The sequence below is a fragment of the Desmodus rotundus genome, chromosome 3 (assembly GCF_022682495.2).
Source record: "Desmodus rotundus isolate HL8 chromosome 3, HLdesRot8A.1, whole genome shotgun sequence".
In the NCBI taxonomy this organism is placed as follows: domain Eukaryota; kingdom Metazoa; phylum Chordata; class Mammalia; order Chiroptera; family Phyllostomidae; genus Desmodus; species Desmodus rotundus.
The window spans coordinates 106,681,784-106,707,594 of NC_071389.1; the positions used below are offsets into that span (position 1 = coordinate 106,681,784).

The 25,811-nt window shown below is 41.1% G+C and overlaps 1 protein-coding gene across 2 annotated transcripts in view; it reads right to left on the bottom strand.

Moving 5' to 3' along the window:
- Nucleotides 1–25,811, bottom strand: part of MTUS2 (microtubule associated scaffold protein 2) — a 578,493-nt gene that overhangs the window by 166,478 nt on the left and 386,204 nt on the right. For both annotated transcript variants that reach the window (XM_024551026.4, XM_053920733.2), the window contains exon 5: nucleotides 12,792–12,953. In XM_024551026.4, the coding sequence (XP_024406794.2) occupies nucleotides 12,792–12,953 (162 nt within the window). The remainder of the gene's footprint in view (nucleotides 1–12,791; nucleotides 12,954–25,811) is intronic.

Consider the following 25,811-nt stretch of genomic DNA (forward strand, 5'->3'; position numbering starts at 1 on the left):
CTATACTGCTATTTCTTGATATTACATTTAGACCTATTTTAATAGCTTCCTAATATGGAAAATGACAAATTTGCTCTCTGTAGGATCTCTCATCACTATAGTTCTACCATAATTTTTGGTTAAGTCAAAATTCATTGTTCATTTTGTTACAACTACATAAATATTATTCACACCTGAGCAACTTCATTACTTGTATGACTTTTTGTTTTCCCTGGACTTACTAGCTTCCTTGGTCTTTGTTTGCTTAGGTTTCTTATAAACTTTACTCATTTTCCTCAAAATTCTCTATCAGGGCACAGCTCTCTTTTCACAATTATGTAAAAGGTTTGTTTTCCTGGAGCCCTCATTCTCCATTTTATTCTGGACTGGTAATTTCTAGGACTCTTGAGGGTTGTCATCCTGGAATGTCCCTTCATCATCATTCTGAGAAACTCCTTTGCCTCTCTCCTATGTTGGGTTCTTTTTTGCTGGACGCTTCATGTTTTCCTCTTTCTTGATCTGTTTCCTTATTTTAGTAGAGCACCTTTCTAAAAATTATTATTATTTTCATATGTTAGAGAGAAAGGTACATAGAAGGTAAATTATCTGACATCTTCCATAGCTGATATCTTTATACAATTGTTTGGCTTAATCCACAATTCGAAAGTGACAATCATTTCCCCCAGAGCTGTGAAGAAATTTAGCTTTTCTTTTAGCTTCCAGGGTTGCTATTGAGAAGTTTGGTATCATCCTTAACTTCAACCATTGGCATGTGATCTGTTTGCTCTCCGGAAGTTCTTGGTATCCTTTCCCCTAATGTTGTGAAATGTCATGCTGATGTGCCTTGTGTGGGTCTTGTTTCATTTATTAATCTGGTCCCTTGGTAAACTCTTTCAGTCTACAAACCCTCATCCTACCGTTCTGGAAATTTTCGTGAAATGTTGCTTTGATAATTTCCTCCCCTGACTTCTTTGTTTTCTTTTTATGAACTCCTATTATCTGTGCCATATGTATATGTTGGAGATTATATATTATACATATGTGTGTGTGTATAGGATATATATACATCTTATATCTCACGTCTCCTTTTGGATATCTCCCATGCACATGACATTCAATATGCCCAAGAATGAACTTCTTGTTGCCTAACAAAATTTCTTCTCAGTTCCATCTTCCCTATCTCAGTAAAGTGTGTCTTTTGTGCAAGCCAGAAATATTGACCTCATCCACATCTCTTCCCTCTTTCTCACTTCTTTACATGTAATGAAATGCCAAGTGTTGTGAAATATGCATCTTGTATCTGTCCTAAATTTAGTATACTTCTTTTTTAAAATTATATTTTATTGTTTATGCTATTACAGTTGTCCCTGCCTTTTCCCCCTTAGCCCAACTCGACCCGCCCCATACTTCCCTCCAGCAATCCCCACACCATGGTTCATGTCCATGGGTCATGCATATGTGTTCTTTAGTCCACTTCTTTCTTGAGAGTCATTGCAACATGTTGGTGCAGGACAGTGTCACTTGTCTTGTAGAACTCTGCAGCAGCTCCTGCTTCTTCTTTTCTCCAGTTAACTCTGCCGCATCTCATTCTTCAGACCTCAACCCAGAGGTCTCTGGATGCTGCTAATATGCTCTGTGGCTAGGACTTTATAATACTATCAGCTGAATGCTTTTTACCTGTCCATGCTCCTTGTTAGACAATGCATTATGTGAGAATTGCCCACTCAGTAAAAGCTAGTAAATACACAAGCTAGTTATTATTACTAACTAATCATATTCTTTTGTGATGGAAAATGAAGTCAACTTTCAAATCGGTGAATTCCTGACATTTTGAAACCCATTATTTTCTCCCTCTCATTTCTCCTTCAGTACCTCCCTCCCCCACATAATAAACAGGCAGGTCCTAAGTGAGTGATGAGAAAGCATGTTACACACTGTTAGCAACAAACTTAGTAAAGCCCTGAATATGATGGATTTGTAGAAAGAATATAATCCAGTTCTCCCAGGGAGTCAAGACACTGCGTGATCTATGATGTCCTGAGAAAATGTAAATAAGTCAGTCACGGTGGGGAAAGTACTTTGTATATTTGAAACTGCACAAATAGATATTGGGGTGTCACTCACCATGGCAGTTTTTGTTTGGTAAGCCACAATGAAAGAAATCGTCTGGGTGATTTGTCTTGTCCTGCCCAACAATTTACTTTCATATTAATTCAAGAGCACAATAAAACTGTGCTTTTTCACAGCAAACACTTTCCCCATATAAGTAAATATATCCCTAAAATAGTGTATTTAGTATTAAATACATGCCATCATGTTAGTATCCTGCAGTTTCACTCCAAGGGATATGTCATCCCTTTCATTCTCTGAACTATTTCCTCTTTGAAATCTCTGAACCAGCCTTTTATCATTCATTCATTCATTTATTTTTTGGTTATTGGGTACCTCCATTGTACTCAGTAAGGTATGAGCTGTTGGAGAGTCCAAGATAAAAAGAAAAAACCTTTATCTACAGAAATTCACCAATTAGTGGGATGTGTAATTAAGAAATGAGAGGCTAACGTAGCAAGTGCCAGCCCAGGGGTTTGGAGAAGGATTTCTCTCTGGAAGCTCAGAGGAGGAGCCAGGTGGGGCTTCCCTGAAGGTTTGCATGTGAGTTCAGATGGGAAATATGCAGAAGAATCATCAAAAAAAGGGCGTAACAGGGAGGGGGTCATGTGCAAAGAAACAAGTGTAAAGGGACAGTGTGTTCAGGAACAGGATGGATTATGAGACTACAGGAGAATTTTCTCTTGAGCCCAGCCTACTTCAGCCTCCAAGCCCTCCATGATCTCAGACTTCAGATCAAGGCAGAGTTCTTACTCAGTTTTCCTCTAATATATCTGAATTCCCCTGAAAATCTAATATAAGGGTAAATAAGGCTACTGTTCAATTAAATACTTATTACACTCTTTATTTAGGTCTTTTTGCTTTCTTTTTTATAAATGTGAAACTGCAGTTGAGGTTGCCAATGAATTAAAATTATGACTAATGAAAAAACAGAAGGTAACCAGAAATTTAACCTGTTTTTGGTTGCTATTGCTTATGGTTCAAACTATGGTATCTGGCTAAGATGACAGATCAAGACTCAGTCATCAAATCGAAGCAAGTATTTAAAGAAGTTATTTCCTTTTTTATTAAAGGACATGTACTGCAGAAAATGAGAAAATACTGTTCCTTCATTTCACCATATCCTCACCCAGCAATAACCACATGAACCCATTGAAATGCATCATTTCAGATCATATTATGTATATTTAGATTTCTCTCAATAAACTAGTATAATACAGTTTTGAACATTTTTACTGCAAAAACTTATTTGTATAGTTTAGCAAATACCCATGAAGTTGCTACCCAGGCCAAGAATTAGACGCTGAAGTTAATTAAGAACTGAAGCACTGCTGGCGCCCAGAAGCTTCCTGCGTCTGGAGCCTCTTCTTTCCCATTCCCATCTGAGGAAACCGCTGTCACTAAGATTTGGTCATTTCTTGCTTTTCTTCACAGTTTTGCTACTCCACAGGCACCCTTAAACAATGTCCTGAAGTCTGTTTGTAAACTTTGTTAGTGAGATCACACCGAGAGCACAGTTTTGTCTTGCAGCTTTTAGGAAGCATTGCATCTGTAATGTTTAACTGTCTTGGGGCAGCTTGTGGCTCGAGGTCACTCTCACTGCCAAATAGGCCCTGCCCTGTGCACGTATCACAATGTATCAGTTCATTCTACCACTTGGAGGCGTGAACTGCTTCCACTTCCAGTTTTTAGCCATTATAAGCAATGTTGCTTTGCACATACTTGTACAAATCTCCTAATATGTTTGTGCGTGCTTCTCACATACCGACAAGCAGAATTCTTAAGTTAAAGCACAGGTGGACTTGACAAAACCAGGCCACACAGCTTTCTGAGGTGGCTGTGCCTGTTGCCCTCTCCCCTGCCAGGACAGTGTGTGAGGGCCGCCTCGCCCACCCCACCTTTGCCTCCGCTCAGGAAGGTCGGGTTTCACAGCATCACCATTCTGATGGGCTCACACCTCACTGCGATCGGAACTGCACTCTTCCAGGTACTGATGATGAAGGTTAGCACACTTTTCACATGTGTGCTGGGCCTTTGATTGGTTTTCCTTTTGTGGAGTGCAGGCCAACTCTTTTTGTTCCTTGTTTGCCTTTTTTTTTTTTTTGCTCTGACTTGTAAATATTATAATTTTGTAACCTTTTAAAAAACTTAATGCTATGATCATCTTTCAAGATAGATAATATTCATCTGCAATATTTTCTCGAATACAAACTAATTACTTACTTGGTTAGTTCAAATGCTAATTCACAGTTGAGACAGTAGCAGTGATAAAATAGAAGCTGTGGTTATAAATATCAATGATTTTTTAAGGCGGAAGTAGGTAAAAGACATAACAGGAGGTTGCTTGGATTATATCTGCATATCTGTTAAGGGGCCAGACACTGAGCTCTACTGTGTCCTTAGCTGTGTGACCTCAGGCAGGTTAAACTCTGAGCCTTTGTTTCCCTCCTGTGTAAAATGGGTGATAACAGCAGTAGCTATCCCAGAGGGTGGTGAGGATGAAATGGTGTTGTGTAGACAATAGAAGTGCTTAGCGTAATGCCAGGCACCTCCTAAGCATGCAGAAAAAAGGTCCTCATTAACAAAATTAACTCAGTTATTAATCTTTGTTTACAACCTGTGGGTTATAAACACTGTACTAATGTATTAAATCATTACTGGATGAGGTGGGTGTTATTCTTCTTTTTCCGATGAGGAATCTGGGGTCAAAAAGGTTAAGTAATTGAATCAAGGTCACACAGCTACTAGTGATGTGACCATAACTGGAATCTAGGTCTAACTTCAAAGCTCTATTTCCTCTGCCATACAAATTCTGTGTAATAGAAACTAAAAATTCCCTGTGGCTTATTAATACAGCTGTTCTACTCATTGGAATGAAAACCATCATGTGTTTAGAAATATGTCCATGGATCAACAAAAGAAAAAAAGCAAACAAAATATACCAGAGACATTGAAGTTAACAATCTAACAATAGCCAGAGGGGAGGGGGGAAGGGACAGTGGGGAGAAGGGTTTTCAGGAACTACTATAAAGGACACATGGACAAAACCAAGGTGGGGGGTGGAAGCTGGGGAGGGAGGTGGGTTTGGCTGGAGTGGGGTAGAGGGATGGGGAGAAAATGCAGACAACTGTAATTGAACAATAATAAAAAAAATTTTTTAAAGCCTAAAAAGATGTAGCCAATTAAAAAAACAGGGCTCCTATAACTTGTTATTTTTCCCACGTGGTGGGCACAGAAGCTCTGGCAGCTGGAGCAGGACAGTCCTCTGTGGGGCAACATCAGTCACAACAGCTGTGTGAAGAGGACCATTGCTGTCAGAATCACCTGCTTCCAGGGCTATAAGAAAGGCCCTGGGTGCAAGTACGAGCTCTGCAGGCAGGTGCCCAGGCTTCAGTGTCTAACCCTTAAATCTCCTGGTTTTGTTACCTTGGGCAAATGACTGATCTCTCTAATCCACAGATTCCTAATTTATAAAATAGGGTTAAGAACAGTACCTGTGTATCATAGGTTTAAAAGTGAGGATGAAATGAGATGGTGGGTAAGGTTAAGCATACAGTAAGTATTCAATAAATGCTGGCTATGATTGTTATAGTTGCTCATCAGTGAGCCAGCACCTCAGTTTGGGCTGTTGAATATTTATGCCATTGTCCCCTCACAGATACACAGCATGATGTTGTCACATCACTTTAAGTTGCACACACTAAATAACTAGGCATTCTACTCGTATTCACCCCCCATCTCTCCCCTGCCCTGCAAACTGTTCAATATCAGAGCTACTTCTAGGCCAGACAACTCTGTATTTCAGGGTCTTCTCTCTGGTGGTCACATGCTGGTTTCTGATTTTCAGTAAGCAGTCCAGGTGACCATGGTGGAGCCATAGAGAAACAAGACAACACATAGTTGCAAGCAAATTGTTTTCCTTTATCTGACATAGAAGAACTCTAATCACATTCATGCCCCTCTAGGGTCTCATCTTCTACCACACGCACTTCACAAAACACATATGGCTTCTCTCATAGGAGGAATCCTGCTTGATCTTCTCATGATATGATATATTATGGAGCCTTAAGTGAGCATTGCATTCAACATTCTTTCTTAAGTCATAATCAATTCATATTTATTCAGCCAATCTTCCAATTGATGAATGAATGCAGGATATTAGAAAAAGAAGCAGCTTTGGAGAAAGACAGACCTTAATCCAAATCTTGGGTCAGCTACATAATAACTGTGATGCTGAAAAAGTCACTGTTAGCTCATGTTTGGAAGCAGGAGAAGAGGTACTCCACAGTGGGGATCTGGAGTTGGAAAGAACGTGGAGTTTAAAGCACTTAGGGCAGAGCCTGGCACATAACACTGGTCAATGAGTGGTAGAGACCATGCTCCCGATGGTGGTGGTGACCTCCACCATGGTCAATGCCTGACTCTTCACAGCTGAGCCGTCGATAGCTCCTGCATGAGAATCGGTTGTTTGGCAAGTGGCTGGAAGTCTCAGGGCAAGGGGAAAGGTGTGACACGGACCACAATGAGTGAGGAAAGACGCAGGGGCAAAAAGAGCCTTGGTGTTTTTAGGGAACTGCAGGCACAGGTGGTGGCAGGGCCAGAGAAGCCTGAAGTGGTAGACAGGCACACTCGGAAAGGGCCTTCAGGCCAGGCAGGGAGTCTGGATCTGTGCCCACAGGCAATGGGGAGCCGCTGAAAGTTCCTTAGCAGGAGAGGAACAGGACTGGATTTGCATGCACAAAAGCGGAGAAAAGCCACTGCCAGCCCTGGGGGAGGGTGGGCTGGAAGGGTTCAGACTCATCTCAGGTAGGCGGGTTGGGTAATTATTGAATAGTAAAGTGTGGGGCCCGAAGTAGTTATCAGTACAAATATGCTGATGGATGGATTAACAGTGAAAGGTGTGAAGACTTTGCAACAACCATGAAATGTGTCCTTCCGTTTCCTGTTATCTTAGAAAATAGATGACTGGCGTTAATCTCTTCCTATTATATTTCTTCTACCCTCCCCCACCCCACATGATGAAATACATTGGTATTTCATCAAGGTAAGATAGCAAGTAGAATATATAAGCAGTATGGAAAGAAAAGTTTTGAATGGTGACATGCAGTTAAAAGTTCCAGACTCATCATGTTAAGAAACTGGGCTACATCATGGTAGAAATTTGCATAACAGCACATTTAGTACAGTAGATAGAGTTGTAAAACACCGAAATGTCAGAAGTCACAATGGAAAACAGCTCTAAAAGACCATTTGCATTTATTACTGCTGGACTATCTCCCACAGCTCTTCCAGGCTGACAGGCTGAGTGGGCAAAATACCAGGGGTGTGACCTTCCAAATACACTACGTGTACACACTCCTAGGGGAGAGTTAGGAGCCCCCACCAAAGGAAAGGTTTCACACAGCCTGCAGGTGGCGCCACCGCAAGGTGAGTCACAGCGGTTTAGGAGTTTTCTCGGGTACTCCATGTATGTCTTATACTGTTTCCTAAATTATCTAAAATATCATTATCCTTGCTGTCGTTTCAGTGAAAGAATTAGAAAGGCAGAGCAGAGAAGGATAATGTTTTCTTCCCCCTTACTTGGATCATTCTGCAGCATTTCAATTATAACTGCTAAATAGCACCCTAGGTCACGAAACTGGCAATAGAACTGATTAGAGTTTTAAACTCAAGTGCTACCCCTCCAAACAAAATCCAACTGTCTCAATGAACTGCTTAAGGAGCAAGATTTGTGTAGTGATGGTAACTAGGGTGGACTCCCCAGTAAAATCAGAGACTGACGAAGTAGCTGTGATTCTGTGCAATCTTTTTCTGGCTGACTGTCTTGACCATTTTACAGCTTGCAAGTTCATTCATAAAAGGGTCAGGAGGAGGAGGAGGTATATTTTCAAAGTGACAAGGTATCCAATTGTTAGCAGCCTAGTCAAAGACCGCAAGGGGAGCAAGCCTTGGGACCTGTATTGTTTACCAAGAGGGAATTCATGTTGCTCACCTGCATGGAATGCTGTCCTCACCACTGCAATTTCTACTGACCTTTCAGGTCTCTGTGTGTTTTCTGCACACTGTGTTGGGTTTACACAATATGCCTTATTGTACACTCATTTCCCTTTCACAGCTCTTAGCATAACTGTAAAGAAGAATATATGACTTGTATGTTTCTCTCTCCCATTTTACCATCAGCTACATTCATCATGATTTCCCCAGAAGTCCGGCACAGAGCTCAAGTTAAAGAAGGTGTTCAGTAAGCATCTGTTGAATGAGTGGATGCCCATCCAAGTTTCATCTGTCCTCACTGCCTGGGATGACTGAGAGCTGACTTTGGTGTCACAGCTTATGATTCACGGTGCTTCCTGGCCAGCTGCAAGGATCTAGGAACCCCCTGCCCCACTGCTGCCCAGATAGAACAGCAAACAGGAATGGGTCTCAGAATGGTGAAATTCAAGGCTCCTCTTACCAGACATCCCATACATCAACCCCACTATACCCTTCTGTCTCTGTGACCTCATGCAAAGCAATGGGTCTCAAATTGATTGTTTTAATTTTTCTTCCCCACAGATTCTTTCTAACACATATACTCTCTTATAACCTCCTTCATCCCAACTTATTCCTGTTTTCTCTGTTGGCTTCATAATGACAAATGAGTTGAAGCTATAAATGCAATTGAGACTCTGCCTCAGGAAGGACACAGTCAACACCACACAGTAACACCAAGAGCCCAGAGCAGCCCAACTGCTTTGAACTCGCCTCCTGCAAGTCCCACTCCTGGGAGGTTTCTACATACTCCTGAATCAACATGGGCTTCCACACTGTAAGTGCTATGACTCTTTCATTAGCAGGAAAACAGCATGCTGTTAGAGCTGCTAATGTTAAAAGTGCATATATCACATGCTATGGTAAGAATCACCACAATTCATCTAGACCCTAGATTCCAGTGGCAGTTAAAAGTGATCCTTTTACCTGTCTTGTCTATTCCTAAAGCAGACTATTTTAGGTCAACAAGCTCTCCCTCAATTTCTTCATGTAAGATGTGCCCAGACAGGGGAAATGATGCCTGGCCAGACTGGAGGGAGGGCGGGGCACCTGTCGGAGCAGCTCTTTCTGGGCCCCGTGCACATCAAAGCACTCAGTAGATACATGTTGATGACGTGGACAAGTTACTCATATTTTTAAATTATAATATGCCCCCAAATACCAAAATTTATGGAATTTAACACAGAAATAAAAACCTGCTTTAAAAATAGTAAAATTAATTTTTATGATACAGTGGAGTTTCTGTAGTTTGTAGCATAACAGCCTCACTATTCTCAGGGATTTTTTTTCCCTAGGTAGAGAGGAACCCAAACAATAAGACACCAGCTGTTCATTTTCCTGTGGATAGCCACAGGAAATCCTTCTATGCCTTAGGCTGAATAAAGGAATTTTATTTTCTATAATCCATCATGACAACATGACAGAACCAGAGGACATATTGACCAAGAAGTAATCCATCTTCAGATCAGTATTTTCATCTGAAAATATTTTCCTATTTGCTACAACAACTACAAACCAGTCTGAGGTAAAGCCCAACTATTCGTGTAGAAGTATATAGACCAGTGCACTGGGGAGAGTTTGTGTTTGACATGTGAACAACAGGAGAGCTTTTCCTGAAAATTCAAAAAGGAAGAACCATTGAGAAACCAAGGCTAAGTTTCTAAAATTCTTGGGAGCCTTCCCTTTACATAGCCATGAGTAGGATGTTTAATATTTATTTTTCCCATTAGCATTAAACCCACAGCACTTTCCATTGTCATCACATTGGTGCCAGTGAGGCAATGATCTTACAGGAAGATGATATTACAGGACTGGGTCATATTTACACATCCTCCAAACATGGTTCAACACAGTCTCAACCTGTGTCTGAAAACCCAGGGAAGGAGGGACATGGACAGACTGTGGGATTATTGCAGGGGATCTGGGAAATCACATGCATTGTCCTAGAAAGAAGAACTCCATCTCTGAGAAGTATTTCCAATGGTAGTTATTTCAATAAAATATAATTAATTGGCCTCCATCTGAGTAAACTTTTAAGCAGCATAGTGCTAGCAGAGGTTCGGTGTAGAGGTTTCAAGTCAGATAGACCTAGAGGGATGCCTGCTCCGCCACACAGGAGTTATACGACCCTGGGTGGCAGGCTTCACTTAGCTTCTCTGAACCCTGGTTTCCTCCAGAATTAAATGAGGTAGAGTACGCAAGTCTCTAAGCAAATTGAATGGTATACAGAAAATCCTCAGATGTTTATGGCCACTGACCACTTTGCCCTTCTACTGTGTGAATTACCCATTTGTATCTTTGACCCATTTTTCAAATTAAGTTGTATTTTTCCTGATTGATTTTCAAGAATTCTTTCAATAGGTTGCATATTAACACTTTGTTGCAGCATTTTCTATCAGTTTATCATCTTTCTTACTTCCATGATATCTTTTATTATCTTTTCATGTCTTTCATAAAGATTTTAAATTTTTGTGTAGTTGACTCTATCATTTTAAAAAATGTTTCCAGGTTTCATGTCATGTTGAGAAAGCCTTTTCCTATTCCAAATTTTTAAACTAATTTTTAATTATTTCAGTATCAGAAAAGATACTTTAAAAACAGACAATTAAAGTTATTGTCTATTACGCTGTTCAACATAATTTTTTTACAGTCATAGATTTAAAATCTGAAATATTTGTGCTAGAAAATAAACTTCTGTCTTCTGATGAAGCGACATGCTCTTCTCCCCCTGACTGTGCTGCTTACTTTGCCCTTGTAGCCAGGAAGCTCCAAGCCCAGTTCTGTCAGGATTTTCTCTTTGTGTTACTTGGATTTTAATCCTTGTACCTGTGTTATTCTGGGCCCTTTACTGCATGCTACCTTGGATTTTTCCTGTAATTAGAAAGTCATTAAATAAAAAATGAATTAAAGAAAAGTAAAAACAGAAAGGGATTAATTAAATAAATAATAAACAAAACCTACTTATATTTAATTTAAGCCTTTTCAGGTCACTTGTTTCTTAATCCATCTTATTATGAATTCTTGGTCTGCTAGAATGAACTAGAACCCAGCAGGTAAGATTACAAATATCTTGCTCTCACTCTAATTATCCATTTACAAATCTGTTCACTTCATTCTGAGACCCTCCAGGGTAAGGTTGGTTCTAATTATCCTCAATCCAAGTCACTTGTGGCTTAAAATGAGCACTGAGGTGTTTGCTGAATCAATGAACCAGAAAAAAGTCACTCACAGAAAGCTCACATCAGGAATCTAGTTTAAGGAGGCAGCCCCAGGACTCCCAGGGTATGTTTGATTGTGGGTACATGTGGCATCTACAATCCTGGATGACAGTAATGAGCAAGTGACCCAGAGGTGTAACAGTTCACCATCACTAGACTGCAATCACCAAGGGAAGAAAGCAAAGCATCACCGTTCAAAAATGTTTCCAAAGGCCAGGGCTGAAACAAGGTTGGCATGGCCTAAGTAATTAAAATAACCCAAACACCTCACAGTCCCAAGGAATCCAATTATTTCGGATTTATCTGTACACTGCATGCCTACCTTCTACTTTCTAATTAGATTGATGATGAACAAATGAGGCAATGTGGAAGATGACTTTTTTTAGAAACTAGATTTCATTTATATTAGAAATTCAAGCCACTGGAATAAATGAAAAGCTAAAACTTCAGTAATAAAATTTATCTTTTAGCAACAATAGTTTTAAAATACAAGGAAGCCTTAGGTGTTGGAGTTAGATAAAAGAGAGTGTTGAAATCTTTAAAATGAGCTTTCTGCTTGTTCTCACAGTTCACACCTGATAACTTAATTCTACACTCTCTGGGTTTTCATGCAGTGTGTGTGGTCTCCTTATCCTAGGCTGGGAACCAAAATGAATGATCTCCTGCCCTCACTGATCTTGTTCTGCATTGGATTAGGGCTCAACAGCCAGTCTCTCTTCCTATTAGTGTGCCTCCACACAGTGAGGAGGACGGAAAGCTAAGAACTACATGCTTGGACATCTCTGCAGACTCCGTGTGTGAGATCAGATCAGGAGGAGCCAGTGGGGCAGGGCCACACTTGGGTTTCTTCAGTGGTTTCTGCTGACAAGCATCCTCACTGTCCCATGTCTGCATCAGCTGTTTCCTGCATCTGGTCACCAGCTTTGTGGATGTGAAGGGCAGGGTCATCCGTTTTGCTGGTCTAGATCCAGCCAGCAAAATGTAGCTCTGGGTCAGTCCTTCTGCAGTAGCTGTTGATCCCAAGATCCCAGCTTAGGTGGCTCGAGCCTGGAGCCAGCAGGGGGAACAATGTCTCCAGGCCCCTGGAGAGGCCCTTAGGGTTCTGGGACTCTCTCCCGGAAGCTCACCTTACAGCTTGCTCCTACAGTCCTTCCAGTGATTTCATCAGCACCTCCTTCCCTGAGACGAATGCCAAAGTGGCCTAAAATAGCTTGATTCCTGCTTCTTTCCAATCAAAACTATGTGATTCAACAGGTTACCATTCAGGAGAAGGGTGAGAGGCAGTTGTGATAATTTAAACATATGAAAAATGAATGTGCCTTAAAAACAATGCTATTATTATTATTAACTTTGCCATTTGAAACTCATCTATGATCTCATCTAAAAAATGATGTACACAGGGACTTCCAAAAAACATTTTAATGCAGGAAGAGCACTCCAAGGAGAAAGTCTTACCAGTGGGTGTGGACACAGATTTTGGTGCTGGGAGCAAACTCCTTCGGGGTGTTGTTACACTGGAGGACATTGGTGGGGCCACCCGTCCAGCTCCCTTGGGTGCATCTTTGGAAGGCAGAGGTGCCTTCAGAGCTGGCTGGTCTTCATTCCCAAAGCTTGAACCTGTGGGAGGCAGACAGTAGGTTAATTATAACTTCATGAAAAATGGATGGATGCCCTTGCCATTTGCAGTTGCCAACCAATCTTGCCTTAGAACTCACCCTGACTCTCAGCGAGTAGCCTTGAAACACATTTTTTCTGGGACCAGAAGTGGAAAAGAGCTCCCTTCAGACACCCCATAAAAGTCTGTCATTTAAATCTCCTGTGCAGGGGCCCACACAAAAGTCAAAAGTAGCCTCAGTCCAGAGATTTTGTATACATGCTTCATACACAGACACACACATGCACACAAAACACACATGCACCCCATCCCCACACACCTAATTTCCTTATAAAAGATTTCACACACATGCACACATAAGCCACTCCATCACCCAGACACCCAATTTTCTTATGTAACATGTGCACACACTAGCCACACCACCCCCACACATTTATTTGATTGCTCACAGAGGATAAGCAACCCTCTTTTGGAAACCAGTGTGAGTGACGCAGGAGGGGTGAGAATAGGAACTGACACACTCACCACTAATCTAGGCAGTTTATTCCAAGCTCCCTGGGGCCCAGCTGATCCTACCTTCAGAATAAGAAGCCTGGGATGAAGGCAGATGAAGGGAAACAGGGACACAGATAATCCCTTTGAAACTCATGAAGCTTCTGTTCGAAAAGTTGCGGCCTCACCAAACTTAGAGGATTCTGAATTAGAGCCTTGTTTATTTCAAAGGCAGAAGACATTTACGGATAATTTCAGTTTTCTATTTAATACAGAAACCAACTCTTTGTTTAGAAGACAGTGCGTTTATAATCGAGGGCTCTGATGCTCTGACAGTACGGTGAATTGGGATATGTGTCAGGTTTAAATGCACAATGTGGCCCAACCTTTTCTTCTAGATCTTTCCAAACCCACAGACAGTGACACCACCATCTATTTCTTGCTAAAGGATAAATCTTCTAATCTCCTCTGAGTAGAGCTGCAAGGCCTAATTTACTAAATCAAATAGAGAACCTTAAAGTAGTAAGATTGCTACTTCCTTGGGATAAAACCACCTAGTCATAGGAACGGGACTGTCTACTGTGGAAAATGAGCAATGGCAGCTAGAAGAAGTATACAGAATTCTAGTGAGAGATTAAAATGTTTTGTCTGCATCTTTAAAAAGAATAGTCATGAGAACCAAGATGGAGGCATAGGTAGACACACTGCGCCTCCTCGCACAACCAGAACTGACAGAGAATCCAATGGCAAGGAAGTCCGACACCAAGGAAATAAAATATAAACATTCATCCAGACTGGTAGGAGGGGCGGAGACGGGCACCAGGGTGGAGAGGACTGGCGTGGCTGTGGCAGAACTGAGACTGGCTGAGTGTAGGACGAATGGGGCAGGCAGTCCGACCACTAGCAGACCCTGTGGCCCCACATTTGCACAGAGATAAACTGAGAGGGCCAGACTCAGAGTGGCGGAGAATGGGGCAGGCAGAGCGGCGGCAGGTAGCACCCTGTGGCCCCACATTCGCGCACAGATAAACCAGACAAACGGCGGGGATCCAAGCAGACCCCGCAACCCAGGGCTCCAGCACGGGGAAATAAAGCCTCAAACCTTTGATTGAAAATGCCCGTGGGGGTTGGGGCGGCAGCAGGAGAGACTCCCAGCCTCACAGGAGAGGTCCTTGGAGAGACCCACAGGGGCCTAGGGCGTGCACAAGCCCACTCACTCGGGAACCAGCACCAGAGGGGCCCAGTTTGATTGTGAGTAATGGAGTGAAAGTTTGAAATCCGGTGGGGAGTGGAGTGGGTGCCATTGCTCCCTCTCGGCCCCTCCCCCACGTACAGCATCACAGCACAGCCACCAGCGTTACCCCGCCCCAGTGAACACCTAAGGCTCTGCCCTTTTAAGTAACAGACACCACAAGACAAAAAAAAAAAAAAAGGGCCAAATGACAGAACACTTCAAAGCTCCAGAAAAAATATAAATAAGTGAGGAAGAGATAGCCAATCTATCGGATGCACAGTTCAAAACACTGGTGATTAAGACACTCACAGAAATGGTTGAATTTGGTCAAAAACTAGATGAAAAAATGAAGCCTATGCTAAGAGAAACAAAGGAAAATGTACAGGGAACCAATAGGGATGCAAAGGAAACTGGGACTCAAATCAATGGTGTGGACCAGAAGGAACAAAGAAACATCCAACCAGAGAAGAATGATGAAATAAGAATTCGGAAAAATGAGGAGAGGCTTAGGAACCTCCAGGACATCTTGAAACGTTCCAACATCCGAATTATAGGGGTGCCAGAAGGAAAAGAGGAAGAACAAAAAATTGAAAACTCATTTGAACAAATAATGAAGGAGAACTTCCCTCATCTGGCAAAGGAAACAGACTTCCAGGAAGTCCAGGAAGCTCAGAGAGTCCCAAAGAAGCTGGACCCAAGGAGGAACACACCAAGGCACATCATCATTACATTACCCAAGATGAAACAGAAGGAGAGAATCTTAGAAGCAGCAAGAAATAAGGACACAGTTACCTACAAAGGACTTCCCATAAGACTGTCAGCTGATTTCTCAAAAGAGACCTTCCAGTCAAGAAGGGGCTGGCAAGAAGTATTCCAAGTCATGAAAGGCAAGGACCTACATCCAAGATTACTGTATCCAGCAAAGCTATCATTTAGAATGGAAGGGAAGATAAAGTGCTTCTCAGATAAGGTCAAGTTAAAGAAGTTCATTATCAACCAAGCCCTTATTATATGAAATGTTAAAGGCACTTACCTAAGAAAAAGAAGATAAAAAATAGGAACAGTAAAAATGACAGCAAACTCACAGTTATTAACGACCACACCTAAAACAAAAACAAAAGCAAACTAAGCAAACAACTAGAACAGGAACAGAACCACAGAAATGGAGATCACATGGAGGGTTATCAGTAGGGGAGTGGGAGCGGGGGGGGGCGGGAAGGCACAGAGAATAAGTAGCATAGATGATAGGTGGAAAATAGACAGGGGGAGGGTAAGAATAGTGTAGGAAATGTAGAAGCCAAAGAACTTATAAGTATGACCCATGGACATGAACTATAGGGGGGGAATGTGGGAGGGAGGGGGTGGGCAGGATGGAGTGGAGTGAGGGAGGGGGAAATGGGACAACTGTAATAGCATAATCAATAAATATATTTTAAAAAAGAATAGTCATAACATTCTATTTAGATAGAGACTGCATGAAAATGATAACATTATTAAAATGGCTTTAGTGTTCAAACCATCCAGGAGTTTTATTCAAACACTTAGAGATTCAACCACTTTCCTCCTTCTGAAGACTTGAAAGTCTGTTTAAAATTTGTGAATTTGATTTGCTTCTAAAGAAAAGTGTATTTGGAGAGGAAAAATAATAAGGTATCATTTCCTAACACAGAAACTATGCCCTATGTCTCTTTTAAGGCATTGTGCAAGATTTAAATAGCTCTGAAGAGTGCTAGCATTTGATCTGTGCAAACAGCACAAATGCACTGACACTCCACCTACAGGATCTGCATTCTGTGCTAGATGTCAGATATAACAGCAAGCACCTTTGATCCAAACCTCATCAGGAAAGGGGCCACCACATATCTGCACAGCAGTGAGTTGTAGCTTCTGACTCATAGAGCACACTCACCAGATTCTGAGTCCAATCCAGAACTCAGAATCTCTGGAGGTTTTTAGAATATTTCAGGTTGGGCTGGGGAACTCAGCCACTCAAAATGTTTCACATGGAATTACCTCATGTTTACCCTACTGCAGATAATACTGCCAGAATAATCTATTCACCAAAATGTGTAGTAGAAGCCGAATTGAGCACAAAAGCTTTCACACAGAATCTTTTATCTATTAATGAATTAACATTTCTTAAGAAGGTAAATATTGTGTATCATTTGAAGAGTTCAAATGCCCTTTTGTCAAATGCTCTTGAACCTTGCATCATTCTCTTACATAAAATTTATTATTCATTCAATAAACATGCCAATTTAGAGATTTGGCTACCAGGCTGGGAAGTAACCTGTCTGTTTGAAGTACAAAGTGTCAAGCAAGCTATATACTCCCTTCTGAGAGAGGTTTTGAATTACCAAAAGTAAAATAAAACAACATCATAAAATAAAACTCTATTCATATCCATTGTCAGATATAGCTGGTGATACATAGTACCACTCTTTGAAAATCAGCTGAAGTAGACCAGTAATGAAAACAAGATCACTGGGCAAGTGAAAAGTACTCTAGAGACTTTCGGTCAAGATGATGGAGTAGGTGAATGCCGTGACCACATCAAAATTACAACTAAATTATAGAACCACCACCTGTGAGAACCACCTGAAGATGAGATGAACAGAACTATAACTAAGGATATAAAAAAGAAGCCATGTTAAGACTGAATATTAAATGTGAACTATAAGAATTGAGACTTTTGGTCAAGATGAAGGCATAGGTAAACACACCTTGCCTCCATGCACAACTATAGCAAAAAATACAACTAGACTACAATCCAAATTTCACCTAGGGTTGTCAGAAAAATTGAGCTGTGTGGTAGTCCAACAACCAAAGATTTAAAGAAGCCACATTCATCCAGATGAGTAGAAGGGGCAGAGATGCAGAGAGGTGCAGAGAGGTGTCAAGAAGTGTGGAGATGGGAACAGGTGGTCCCACATCCACATGTGGTAGATAAAAATGGGAGGGATACCTTGGGAGCAAGGGATTCCTGTCCTAGTCCAAACCACCCAGCCCAGGGTCCCAGCTCCAGGTATACAATACCCCATAACTTCTGGCTATAGAAACCAGTGGGGGTTGGGGCAGCAGAAGAAACTGCATCCTCTTAAAGGGCCTGCAACAGACAGGACTCACACAGACCCACCCATTCTGGGATTCAGCACCAGGGCAACAGCTAGAAGGGCACCAGTGGCATATGGGGAGAAGTGAAGTGCAAGTAGGGAGACAGCTTCCTCCCAAGCAAAACTCTAGAGGCCATGCAGTGGCATTGTCCCCTCTGAAAGCCCTCCCCCATACAGAGCAACAGTGGTGACATGGGTTGCCCCATCCCGGTGATTACCTAAGGCTCTGCCCCACATGACTTAGCAGGTGAGCTAAGACAGACAGTCAAAGCCCCCCTACCTAATACATAGAAACAAACACAGGGAAGCTGCCAAAATGAGGAGATAAGAAATATGGCCCAAATGAAAGAACAGAACAAAACTCCAGAGAAAGAACTAAATGAAATAGAAATAAGCAATCTATCAGATGCAGAGTCCAAAACACTGGTTATCAGGATGTTCCAGGAACTCACTGAGTACTTCAATGGCATAAAAAAGACCCAGGCAGAAATGAAGGTTGCATTAAGTGAAATAAAGAAAAATCTACAGGGAACCAACAGTGGAGGGGATGAACTTAAGAATCAAATCAATGATCTGGAGCCCAAAGAAGGAAAAAGCATACAATCAGAACAGCAAGAAGAAAAAGGAATTTAAAAAAATAAGGGGAGGATTAGGAACCCCTGGGACATTTTTAAATGTACCAAAGTCCAACTCATAGGGGTGCCAGAAGGAGAAGAGGAAGAGCAAGATATTGAAAACTTATATGAAAAAATAATGAAAGAAAAATTCCTTAATTTGGTGAAGGAAATAGGCATACAAGTCCAGGAAGCACAGAGAGTCCCAAACAAGATGGACCCAAAGAGGACCATATCGAGACATGTCATAATTAAAATGCCAAAGGTTAAAGATAAAGACTCTTAAAAGCAGCAAGAGATAAGCAGAGAGTTACATACAAAGGAGTTCCTATAAGACTGTCAGCTGATTTCTCAAAAGAAACTTTGCAGGCTAGAAGGGACTGGCAAGAAATATTCCAAGTGATGAAAAGCAAGGACCTACAACTTAGATTACTCTATCCAGCAAAGCTATCATTTAGAATGGAAGGGCAGATAAAGTGCTTACTAGACAAGGTAAAACTAAAGGTGTTAATCATTACCAGGCCATTATTATATGAAATGCTAAAGGGAATTATGTAAGAAAAAGAAGGTCAAATGATGAACATTAAAATGGCAATAAATTCACAACTATCAATAACTGAATCCAAATAACAAACTAAGCAAACAACTAGAACAGGAACACAATCAGAGATATGGAGATCAGTTGGAGGGTTATCAGTTGGGAAGGGGAGGGTGAAAATGGGGGGAAAGGTGCAGGGATTAAGAAGCACAAATTGGTAGATACAAAATAGACACGGGGATCATAAGAATAGTATAGATAATGGAGTAGCCAAAGAACTTATATGTATGAACCATGGACATGAACTAAGTGGGAGATTGCTGGAGGGAATGGGGGTACAAGGTAGAAGGGGGCAAAGGGGAAAAATTGGGATAACTATAATAGCATAATTGATAGAATATATTTTTTAAAAAAAGAGAATAGAATTGAGCACCTAAAAATATCAAGTGTAATTGAAAAAATATTTTAAACATTTAAAAAAGAAAACTATATTTGGAAGTGGTACTGAATTCTATAAATGCTCTGGATTCTTCATAACAATGCAGACAATAGGAAACTATTGTTTGATAATAGGAAGAAAAGAACTGGAAATAAAACTGTGCTTGTGTGAGCCAGGAAAATTTTTTTCTGGAGAATTCAGCCAGTGGAAGTGGTTCATGTATCTAACTCAGTCATCTCATTCCCAGCCAAGCTGAACCTACCTTTGCCTCAGGAGCTGAGTGGTAAATGGTGTAGACTCAAGAGAGAGCCAATCAGGTTGTGGAAACCACAGCCTCTGCCTCCCACCTCTCTTCTCATTCGTTCCTTCTTTTGTAAGTGGGGATAATGGCAATCAAGCTCACAGAGTCGTCATGAGAATTACAAGAGCCAAAGCAAGGGAATGTTCAAAAAGCTGATGTATGAGTTAGTATGAGAAAATGCTTAGAGTAGTGTCTGGTACAGGGGGCACTCCAAAGTGTTAGTTATTAACTCATAGATTCCTTTTAAATTCAGTGGCTAATCACCACAGCAAGTCAGTTTTCATAGGAACTTGGAAAGAGTTCAGGGATTAATATCAGAAGAGCTGCTCTCAGTGAGAAGAAAGGCTGAAGTAGATCTGATAATAACTGAAGCACGAAAGACTAAAGAGAAGAACGCTGACTGTCTTTTGAAGAAATGATGAACTACTTCATACAAAGGGCAAGGTGAAAATGGCAACAGAATGAAGCGCCAAGCTTCAGAAGTACAACACATAGCCAGCTCCGTGACCATGGAAACCCCTAGGACAGAAGGCCTGAGCAGGTCAACTTCCCTAGAGATTCACAATTGTTTTCCAAATTGCTAGTTGCACTTCACACCAACCACACAGGTAGTGACTGTCAGACTTTATTTAATTAGTAATTAAATTGGTTTTAACTTATAAGTCTCTAATAGGTAGTGAGGTTGAGCATTTCTTTCATATAGGTATGGGCCATTCAAGTTTTTCCTTCCATGAGATGCCTCTTCATAACTTTTGCCCATTTTTCCACTGAAGTGTTTTGCCTTTCTAATTGATGTATAGGAGCTCTTTGAATATTCTGCATACTGATGCTTTATTGCCATATATTTCAGATGTTCTCCTGGCCTTTGGTTTGTTTGTACACTTATGGTGCCTTTATTTGTAAGTCTTCCATTTTAATGCAGATGATTTTCTCACTTCATTTGTACTTTGTGTGTCTCAGCCTTTCATTTCCTATCCGATGTTATAAAGATGTTCACTTATGTATTCTTCTAAAAGTTTTAAAGTTCTATTTTTCACATTTAGATCACTAGTTCACCTGGAATGGGGCACAAGGGGAGGGATCAGATTTGTTACTATTGTTTTCTACATGGATGGCCAATTGCCCCAGCCCTGTACACTGATAGCCCACTTTCTCTGCCACATCTGCATTGTCAGCTGTTGTATGGCAGGTTCACTACAGGTATGATTGTTAAGGTAAACTAACTACCCCCAAATTTCAGTAACTTATAGCGAGAGTTTATTTGTTCACCATGAATCATCTAAACCAGGTGCTCTGGATGGTCTGCTGTTCTGGGACGCTCTACTGCAGGCTGGAACTCAGGGACCTAGGAAATGACTTCTCACATGTAACACCTAAAATATAAGTTACTGAAGAAAAAAATATATAAGTTAAACTGTATTAAAATAGAAATGTTTGTGCTTCAGATGGTACTATTAATAAAGCAAAATGACAACCCAGAGAACTACAGAAAATAGCTGCAAATCACCCATCTGATAAGATCCTAGGGACTTTGGCCAAGATAGAGGCATAGGTAGATACACTTTGCCTCCTTGCACAACCAAAAGAAGGACAAAAACAAATTTTAAAACAAAAAATAACCAGAACCACCAGAAAATCAAAATGTATGGAAGTCCAACAACCAAAGAGTTAAAGAAGAAACATTCATCCAGATTGTTAGGAGGGGTGGAGACAGGCAGCTGAAGCAGAGAAGATGCACAGCAAGGCAGCGGCTGGCAGACTGGGCAGTCCTGCATTTGTGTGCAGATAAACTGGGAGGAGCAAACCAGGGTTCCAGAATGGGGAAATAAAGCCTCAAAACCTCTGTCTATAAGAACTTGTGGGGGTTGTGGTGACAGGAGAAACCCTCAACCTCACAGTAGATTTAGTTGGAGAGACCCACAGGGTCCTAGAACATGCACAAACCCACCCACCTGGAATCAGCACCAGAAAAGCCCAGTTTGCTTGTGGGTAGTGAGAGAAGTGACAGAAAACCAGCCGAGAGCCAAGCAAGTGGCATTGTTCCCTCTTAGACCCTTCCCCCACATACAGAACCACAGCAAAGTGATGTGAGTTGCCCCGCCCTGGCAAATACCTTCGGCTCAGCCCCTTACAACATAATAGGTGCACCAAAACAAAGAAATACGGCCTAAATGAAAGAACAGGTCAAATCTCCAAAAATAGAACTAGGCAATGAAGAGATAGCGAACATATCAGATGCAGAGTTCAAAATACTGGTGATCAGGATGCTCACAGAAATAGTTGAGTATGGTTGCAAAATAGAGAAAGATGTGAAAGCTATGCAAAGTGAAGTAAAGAAAAATATACCGGGAATCAACAGTGAAAGGAAGGAAACTGGGACTCAAATCAAAGATTTGTAGCAGAAGGAAGAAATAAACATACACGAGAACAGAATGAAGAAACAAGAATTTTTAAAAAATGAGGAGAGGCTTAGGAACCCCCAGGACAACTTTAAATGTTCCAACATCTGAATCATAGGGGTGCCAGAAGGAGAAGAGGAAGAACAAGAAATTGAAAACCTATTTGAACAAATAATGAAGGAGAACTTCCCTAATCTGGCACAGGAAATAGACTTCCAGGAAGTCCAGCAAGCTCAGAGAGTCCCAAAAAAGTTGGACCCAAGGAAGCGCACACCAAGGCACATCATAATTACATTACCCAAGATGAAACAGAAGGAGAGAATCTTAGAAACATCAAGAGATAAGGACACAGTTACCTACAAAGGAGTTCCCATAAGACTGTCAGCTGACTTCTCAAAAGAAACCTTACAGGCAAGAAGGGCCTGGAAAGAAGTATTCCAAGTCATGAAAGGCAAGGACCTACATCCAAGATTGCTCTATCCAGCAAAGCTTTCATTTAGAATGGAGGGGCAGATAAAGTGCTTCCCAGATAAGGTCAAGTTAAAGGAGTTCATCATCACCAAGCCCTTATTTTATGAAATGTTAAAGGGACTTATCTAAGAAAATGATGATCAATACTATAAATAGTAAAATAATAACAAACTCACAACTATCAATAACTGAACCTAAGAAAAACAAAAAAAAAAACAACCAAGCAAACAACTAGAACAGGAACAGAATCACAGAAATGGAGATCACATGGAGGGTTATCAGTGGGGAAGGGCAGTGAATGGGGGAAAAGGTACAGGGAATAAGAAGCATAAGTGGTTGGTACAAAATAGACAGGGGGAGGTTAAGAAGAGTATAGGAAATGTAGAAGCCAAAGGACTTACATGTATGACCCATGGACATGAAGTAAGGGGGTGGGGAATGCTGGTGGGAGTGGGGTGCAGGGTGGAGGGGAATAAAGGGGAGAAAAAAATGGGACAACTGTAATAGCATAATCAATAAAATATATTTTTAAAAAGATATGACCCTTACTGGTGTGGCTCAGTTAGCTGGGCTTTGTTCCACAGAGCAAAAGATCACCTGTTCAATTCCTGGTCAGGACATATGCCTAGGTTGTAGACCCGGTCCCCAGTTAGGGCAGGTGAGAGAGACAACTGACTGATGTTTTTCTCTCACATTGATGTTTATCTTTCTCTCTAAAAATAAATAAATAAAATCTTTAAAAAAGAGTCTAATATGCAGAATATATAAAGAGCTTTTATAACTCAATAGTAAAAAGACAAATATCCCAAGTAAAAATGATCATAGAATTTGAATAGACATTTTTCCAAAGAAGGTATGTAGATAGCCAATAAGCCCATGAAAAGATGCCGAATGCCAGTAGTCATCAGGGAAATACAAATCAGAATCACGCAGTACCACTGTAATCCCACTAGGGTGGTTATAATATTGGCAAGGATGTGGAAAATTGGTGGGATTGTAATATGGTTCAGCTGCTTTGAAAACAGTTTGGAAGTTCCTCAAATGTTAAACATAGTTATCACATGACCCAGCAGTTCCACTCTTAGGTATGTGCCCAAAAGAACTAAAAACTTATGTCCACATGGAAACTTATACATGAATGTTCATAAGAGCATCATTTGTAATTGTCAAAAAGTGGGAACAACCCCAATGTCCATCAGCTGATGAATGGACAACCAAATGGGGTCTGCAGGCTGCAATATGGACAAATCTTGAAAACATTTTTGCCAAACAAAAAAAGACAGGTACAAAAGGCCACATCTTATATGATTCAATTATGAAATGTCCAAAATAGATAAATCCATTGAGACAGAAAGTAGATTAGTGGCTGTCAGGGGAAGAGGAATGGGGAGTGACTGCTAATGGGTAAGGGTTTCTTTCTGGGGTTATGAAAACGTTCTGGAACTCAGTACAAGTGACGTTGTGTGACCTGATGAATATACAAAAACTACGGGAGTTTGCACTTTAAAAGGGTGAACTTTATGGTATTTGAATTATATCTCAGTACAAAAAATCTCCTCTATAAATTTTCTTTCCTGGATCCCCTGGTTAGAACAAGTTCCTCGAACTATGATTCAGCTCTCTCCTCTCCCTTGAGGGGTTCTTGATATTCTTTTCTCAGGCAGTTATTGATCTTGTTTACTGTCCCACACCTGACCTCAACCGGCCTGTCCCAACCAGCATATCTCAGGGTTGTTTGTCTCCTGATGGCATACTCTTGTATAACCCAAAAAAGGAATAATCCTCAAACCCATTATTGCATCCCATTCATTACAGCAGAATGACCAAGCTCCTATGTGAGGAGAGTGACAGTCAATTCATCCCCAGGCCCCTTCACCCTTTTCATCTACTCCCACCAAATTAGGTGTGAATCTGAGCTGTTCTGCTTGTGCTCTGCAGAGAGAGAAAGACACATGCAAGTTCAGGCCAGAAAGGGCTGCACTAAATTTAGGCGCCGGGCGGAAGAAGTTTACATCTGATCTCTCTGTACAAAGTCGTGAGTGGTGCTTACTCAACCTTCTCAATAGGATAATTGTAACTATAACTGAAGTCAGGATGAAAAGTTAGGCTTTCTGATCCAAACTCCAATGCTCTTTCCATGACTTCACTTACTGAGAATGACAATCACTGATCCTGGATTTTAAAAAGAAGAAAGAATGACAATGCGGACAAACACTAACCAGGCCACAATGAAGCGTGTAAGGGGATGGCCGGAGAAGCAAACAAAGCAATTATTATTAATATGAGGCATTACAGCCAACTTTTAAAAATCATGTGTCATTGATTTTTGATATGTATCCATGTTATAACGATTACTACTCTACTGATTTTTTTTTAAACAATCCCAGGCAATCAAGTTGTATAATGTTCTGGCTGCATGATTGCCTAATTGATGCATATTTCATTGTTTTGGCAGCATTTATTACTTGGTGGAAAAATGTAGTTTCATTATTAATGTATCAACGAAATGTTTTATTTCCCACCCTCTGCATATTTTAACTCAGGTGTATGTATTATTTCTCACATTAAAAAGCTGAAGTAAACCTGCTATCTTACATTTCAGCAAAGCTCTTTCCTTGTCACAGTGAAAGAGACTAAGACTTCTGTATACCAGTGCCTACACTAGGCAGGGGCCCAGGACAGATACAGCCTGTTGTCATGCGGCTTACACTCCTGTGGGGGTGACACACGGACCACAAACAGACCACAGCCAAACAATCATCACAAACTGTGATTAGTTAAGAAAGAAACACAAGAGGCACAGCTAGAGGAAAAACTCAAGGGTGTAGGTGGGAAAACCTACACTAGGTGGAATGGCTGGGAAGACCTCTTGGAGGAGGGAACATTGAAGTAAACATTCTCTCAGCTGCACCTTGGCCCTCAACCTCCTTTATCCTTTATTATTATTGGCAGCATTGTTCTAGAAAATTAGAATTAAAGTGTCAGAATCATCCCTGCATCTCTCTTTCCCTTGTATCAATCAATGCAAGTCAGTCTCCATTTTCCTAACAGGCTTCAAAAGAGGTAACTGGAGAGAACTGTGGATCTTTATCCATTTTTCCCTGGTAATCAAGGTCCTAACGAAGGAGAAACACGTAGCATGCATTTCATTACTCCCACTTCAACTACAGCAAATGGTAACTTCTCACAAAATTAGGGTGGCCTACAAATACTTCTGAATACAGGACTCCAGGGTTCAGTAAATGACTCCAGCCCTAGA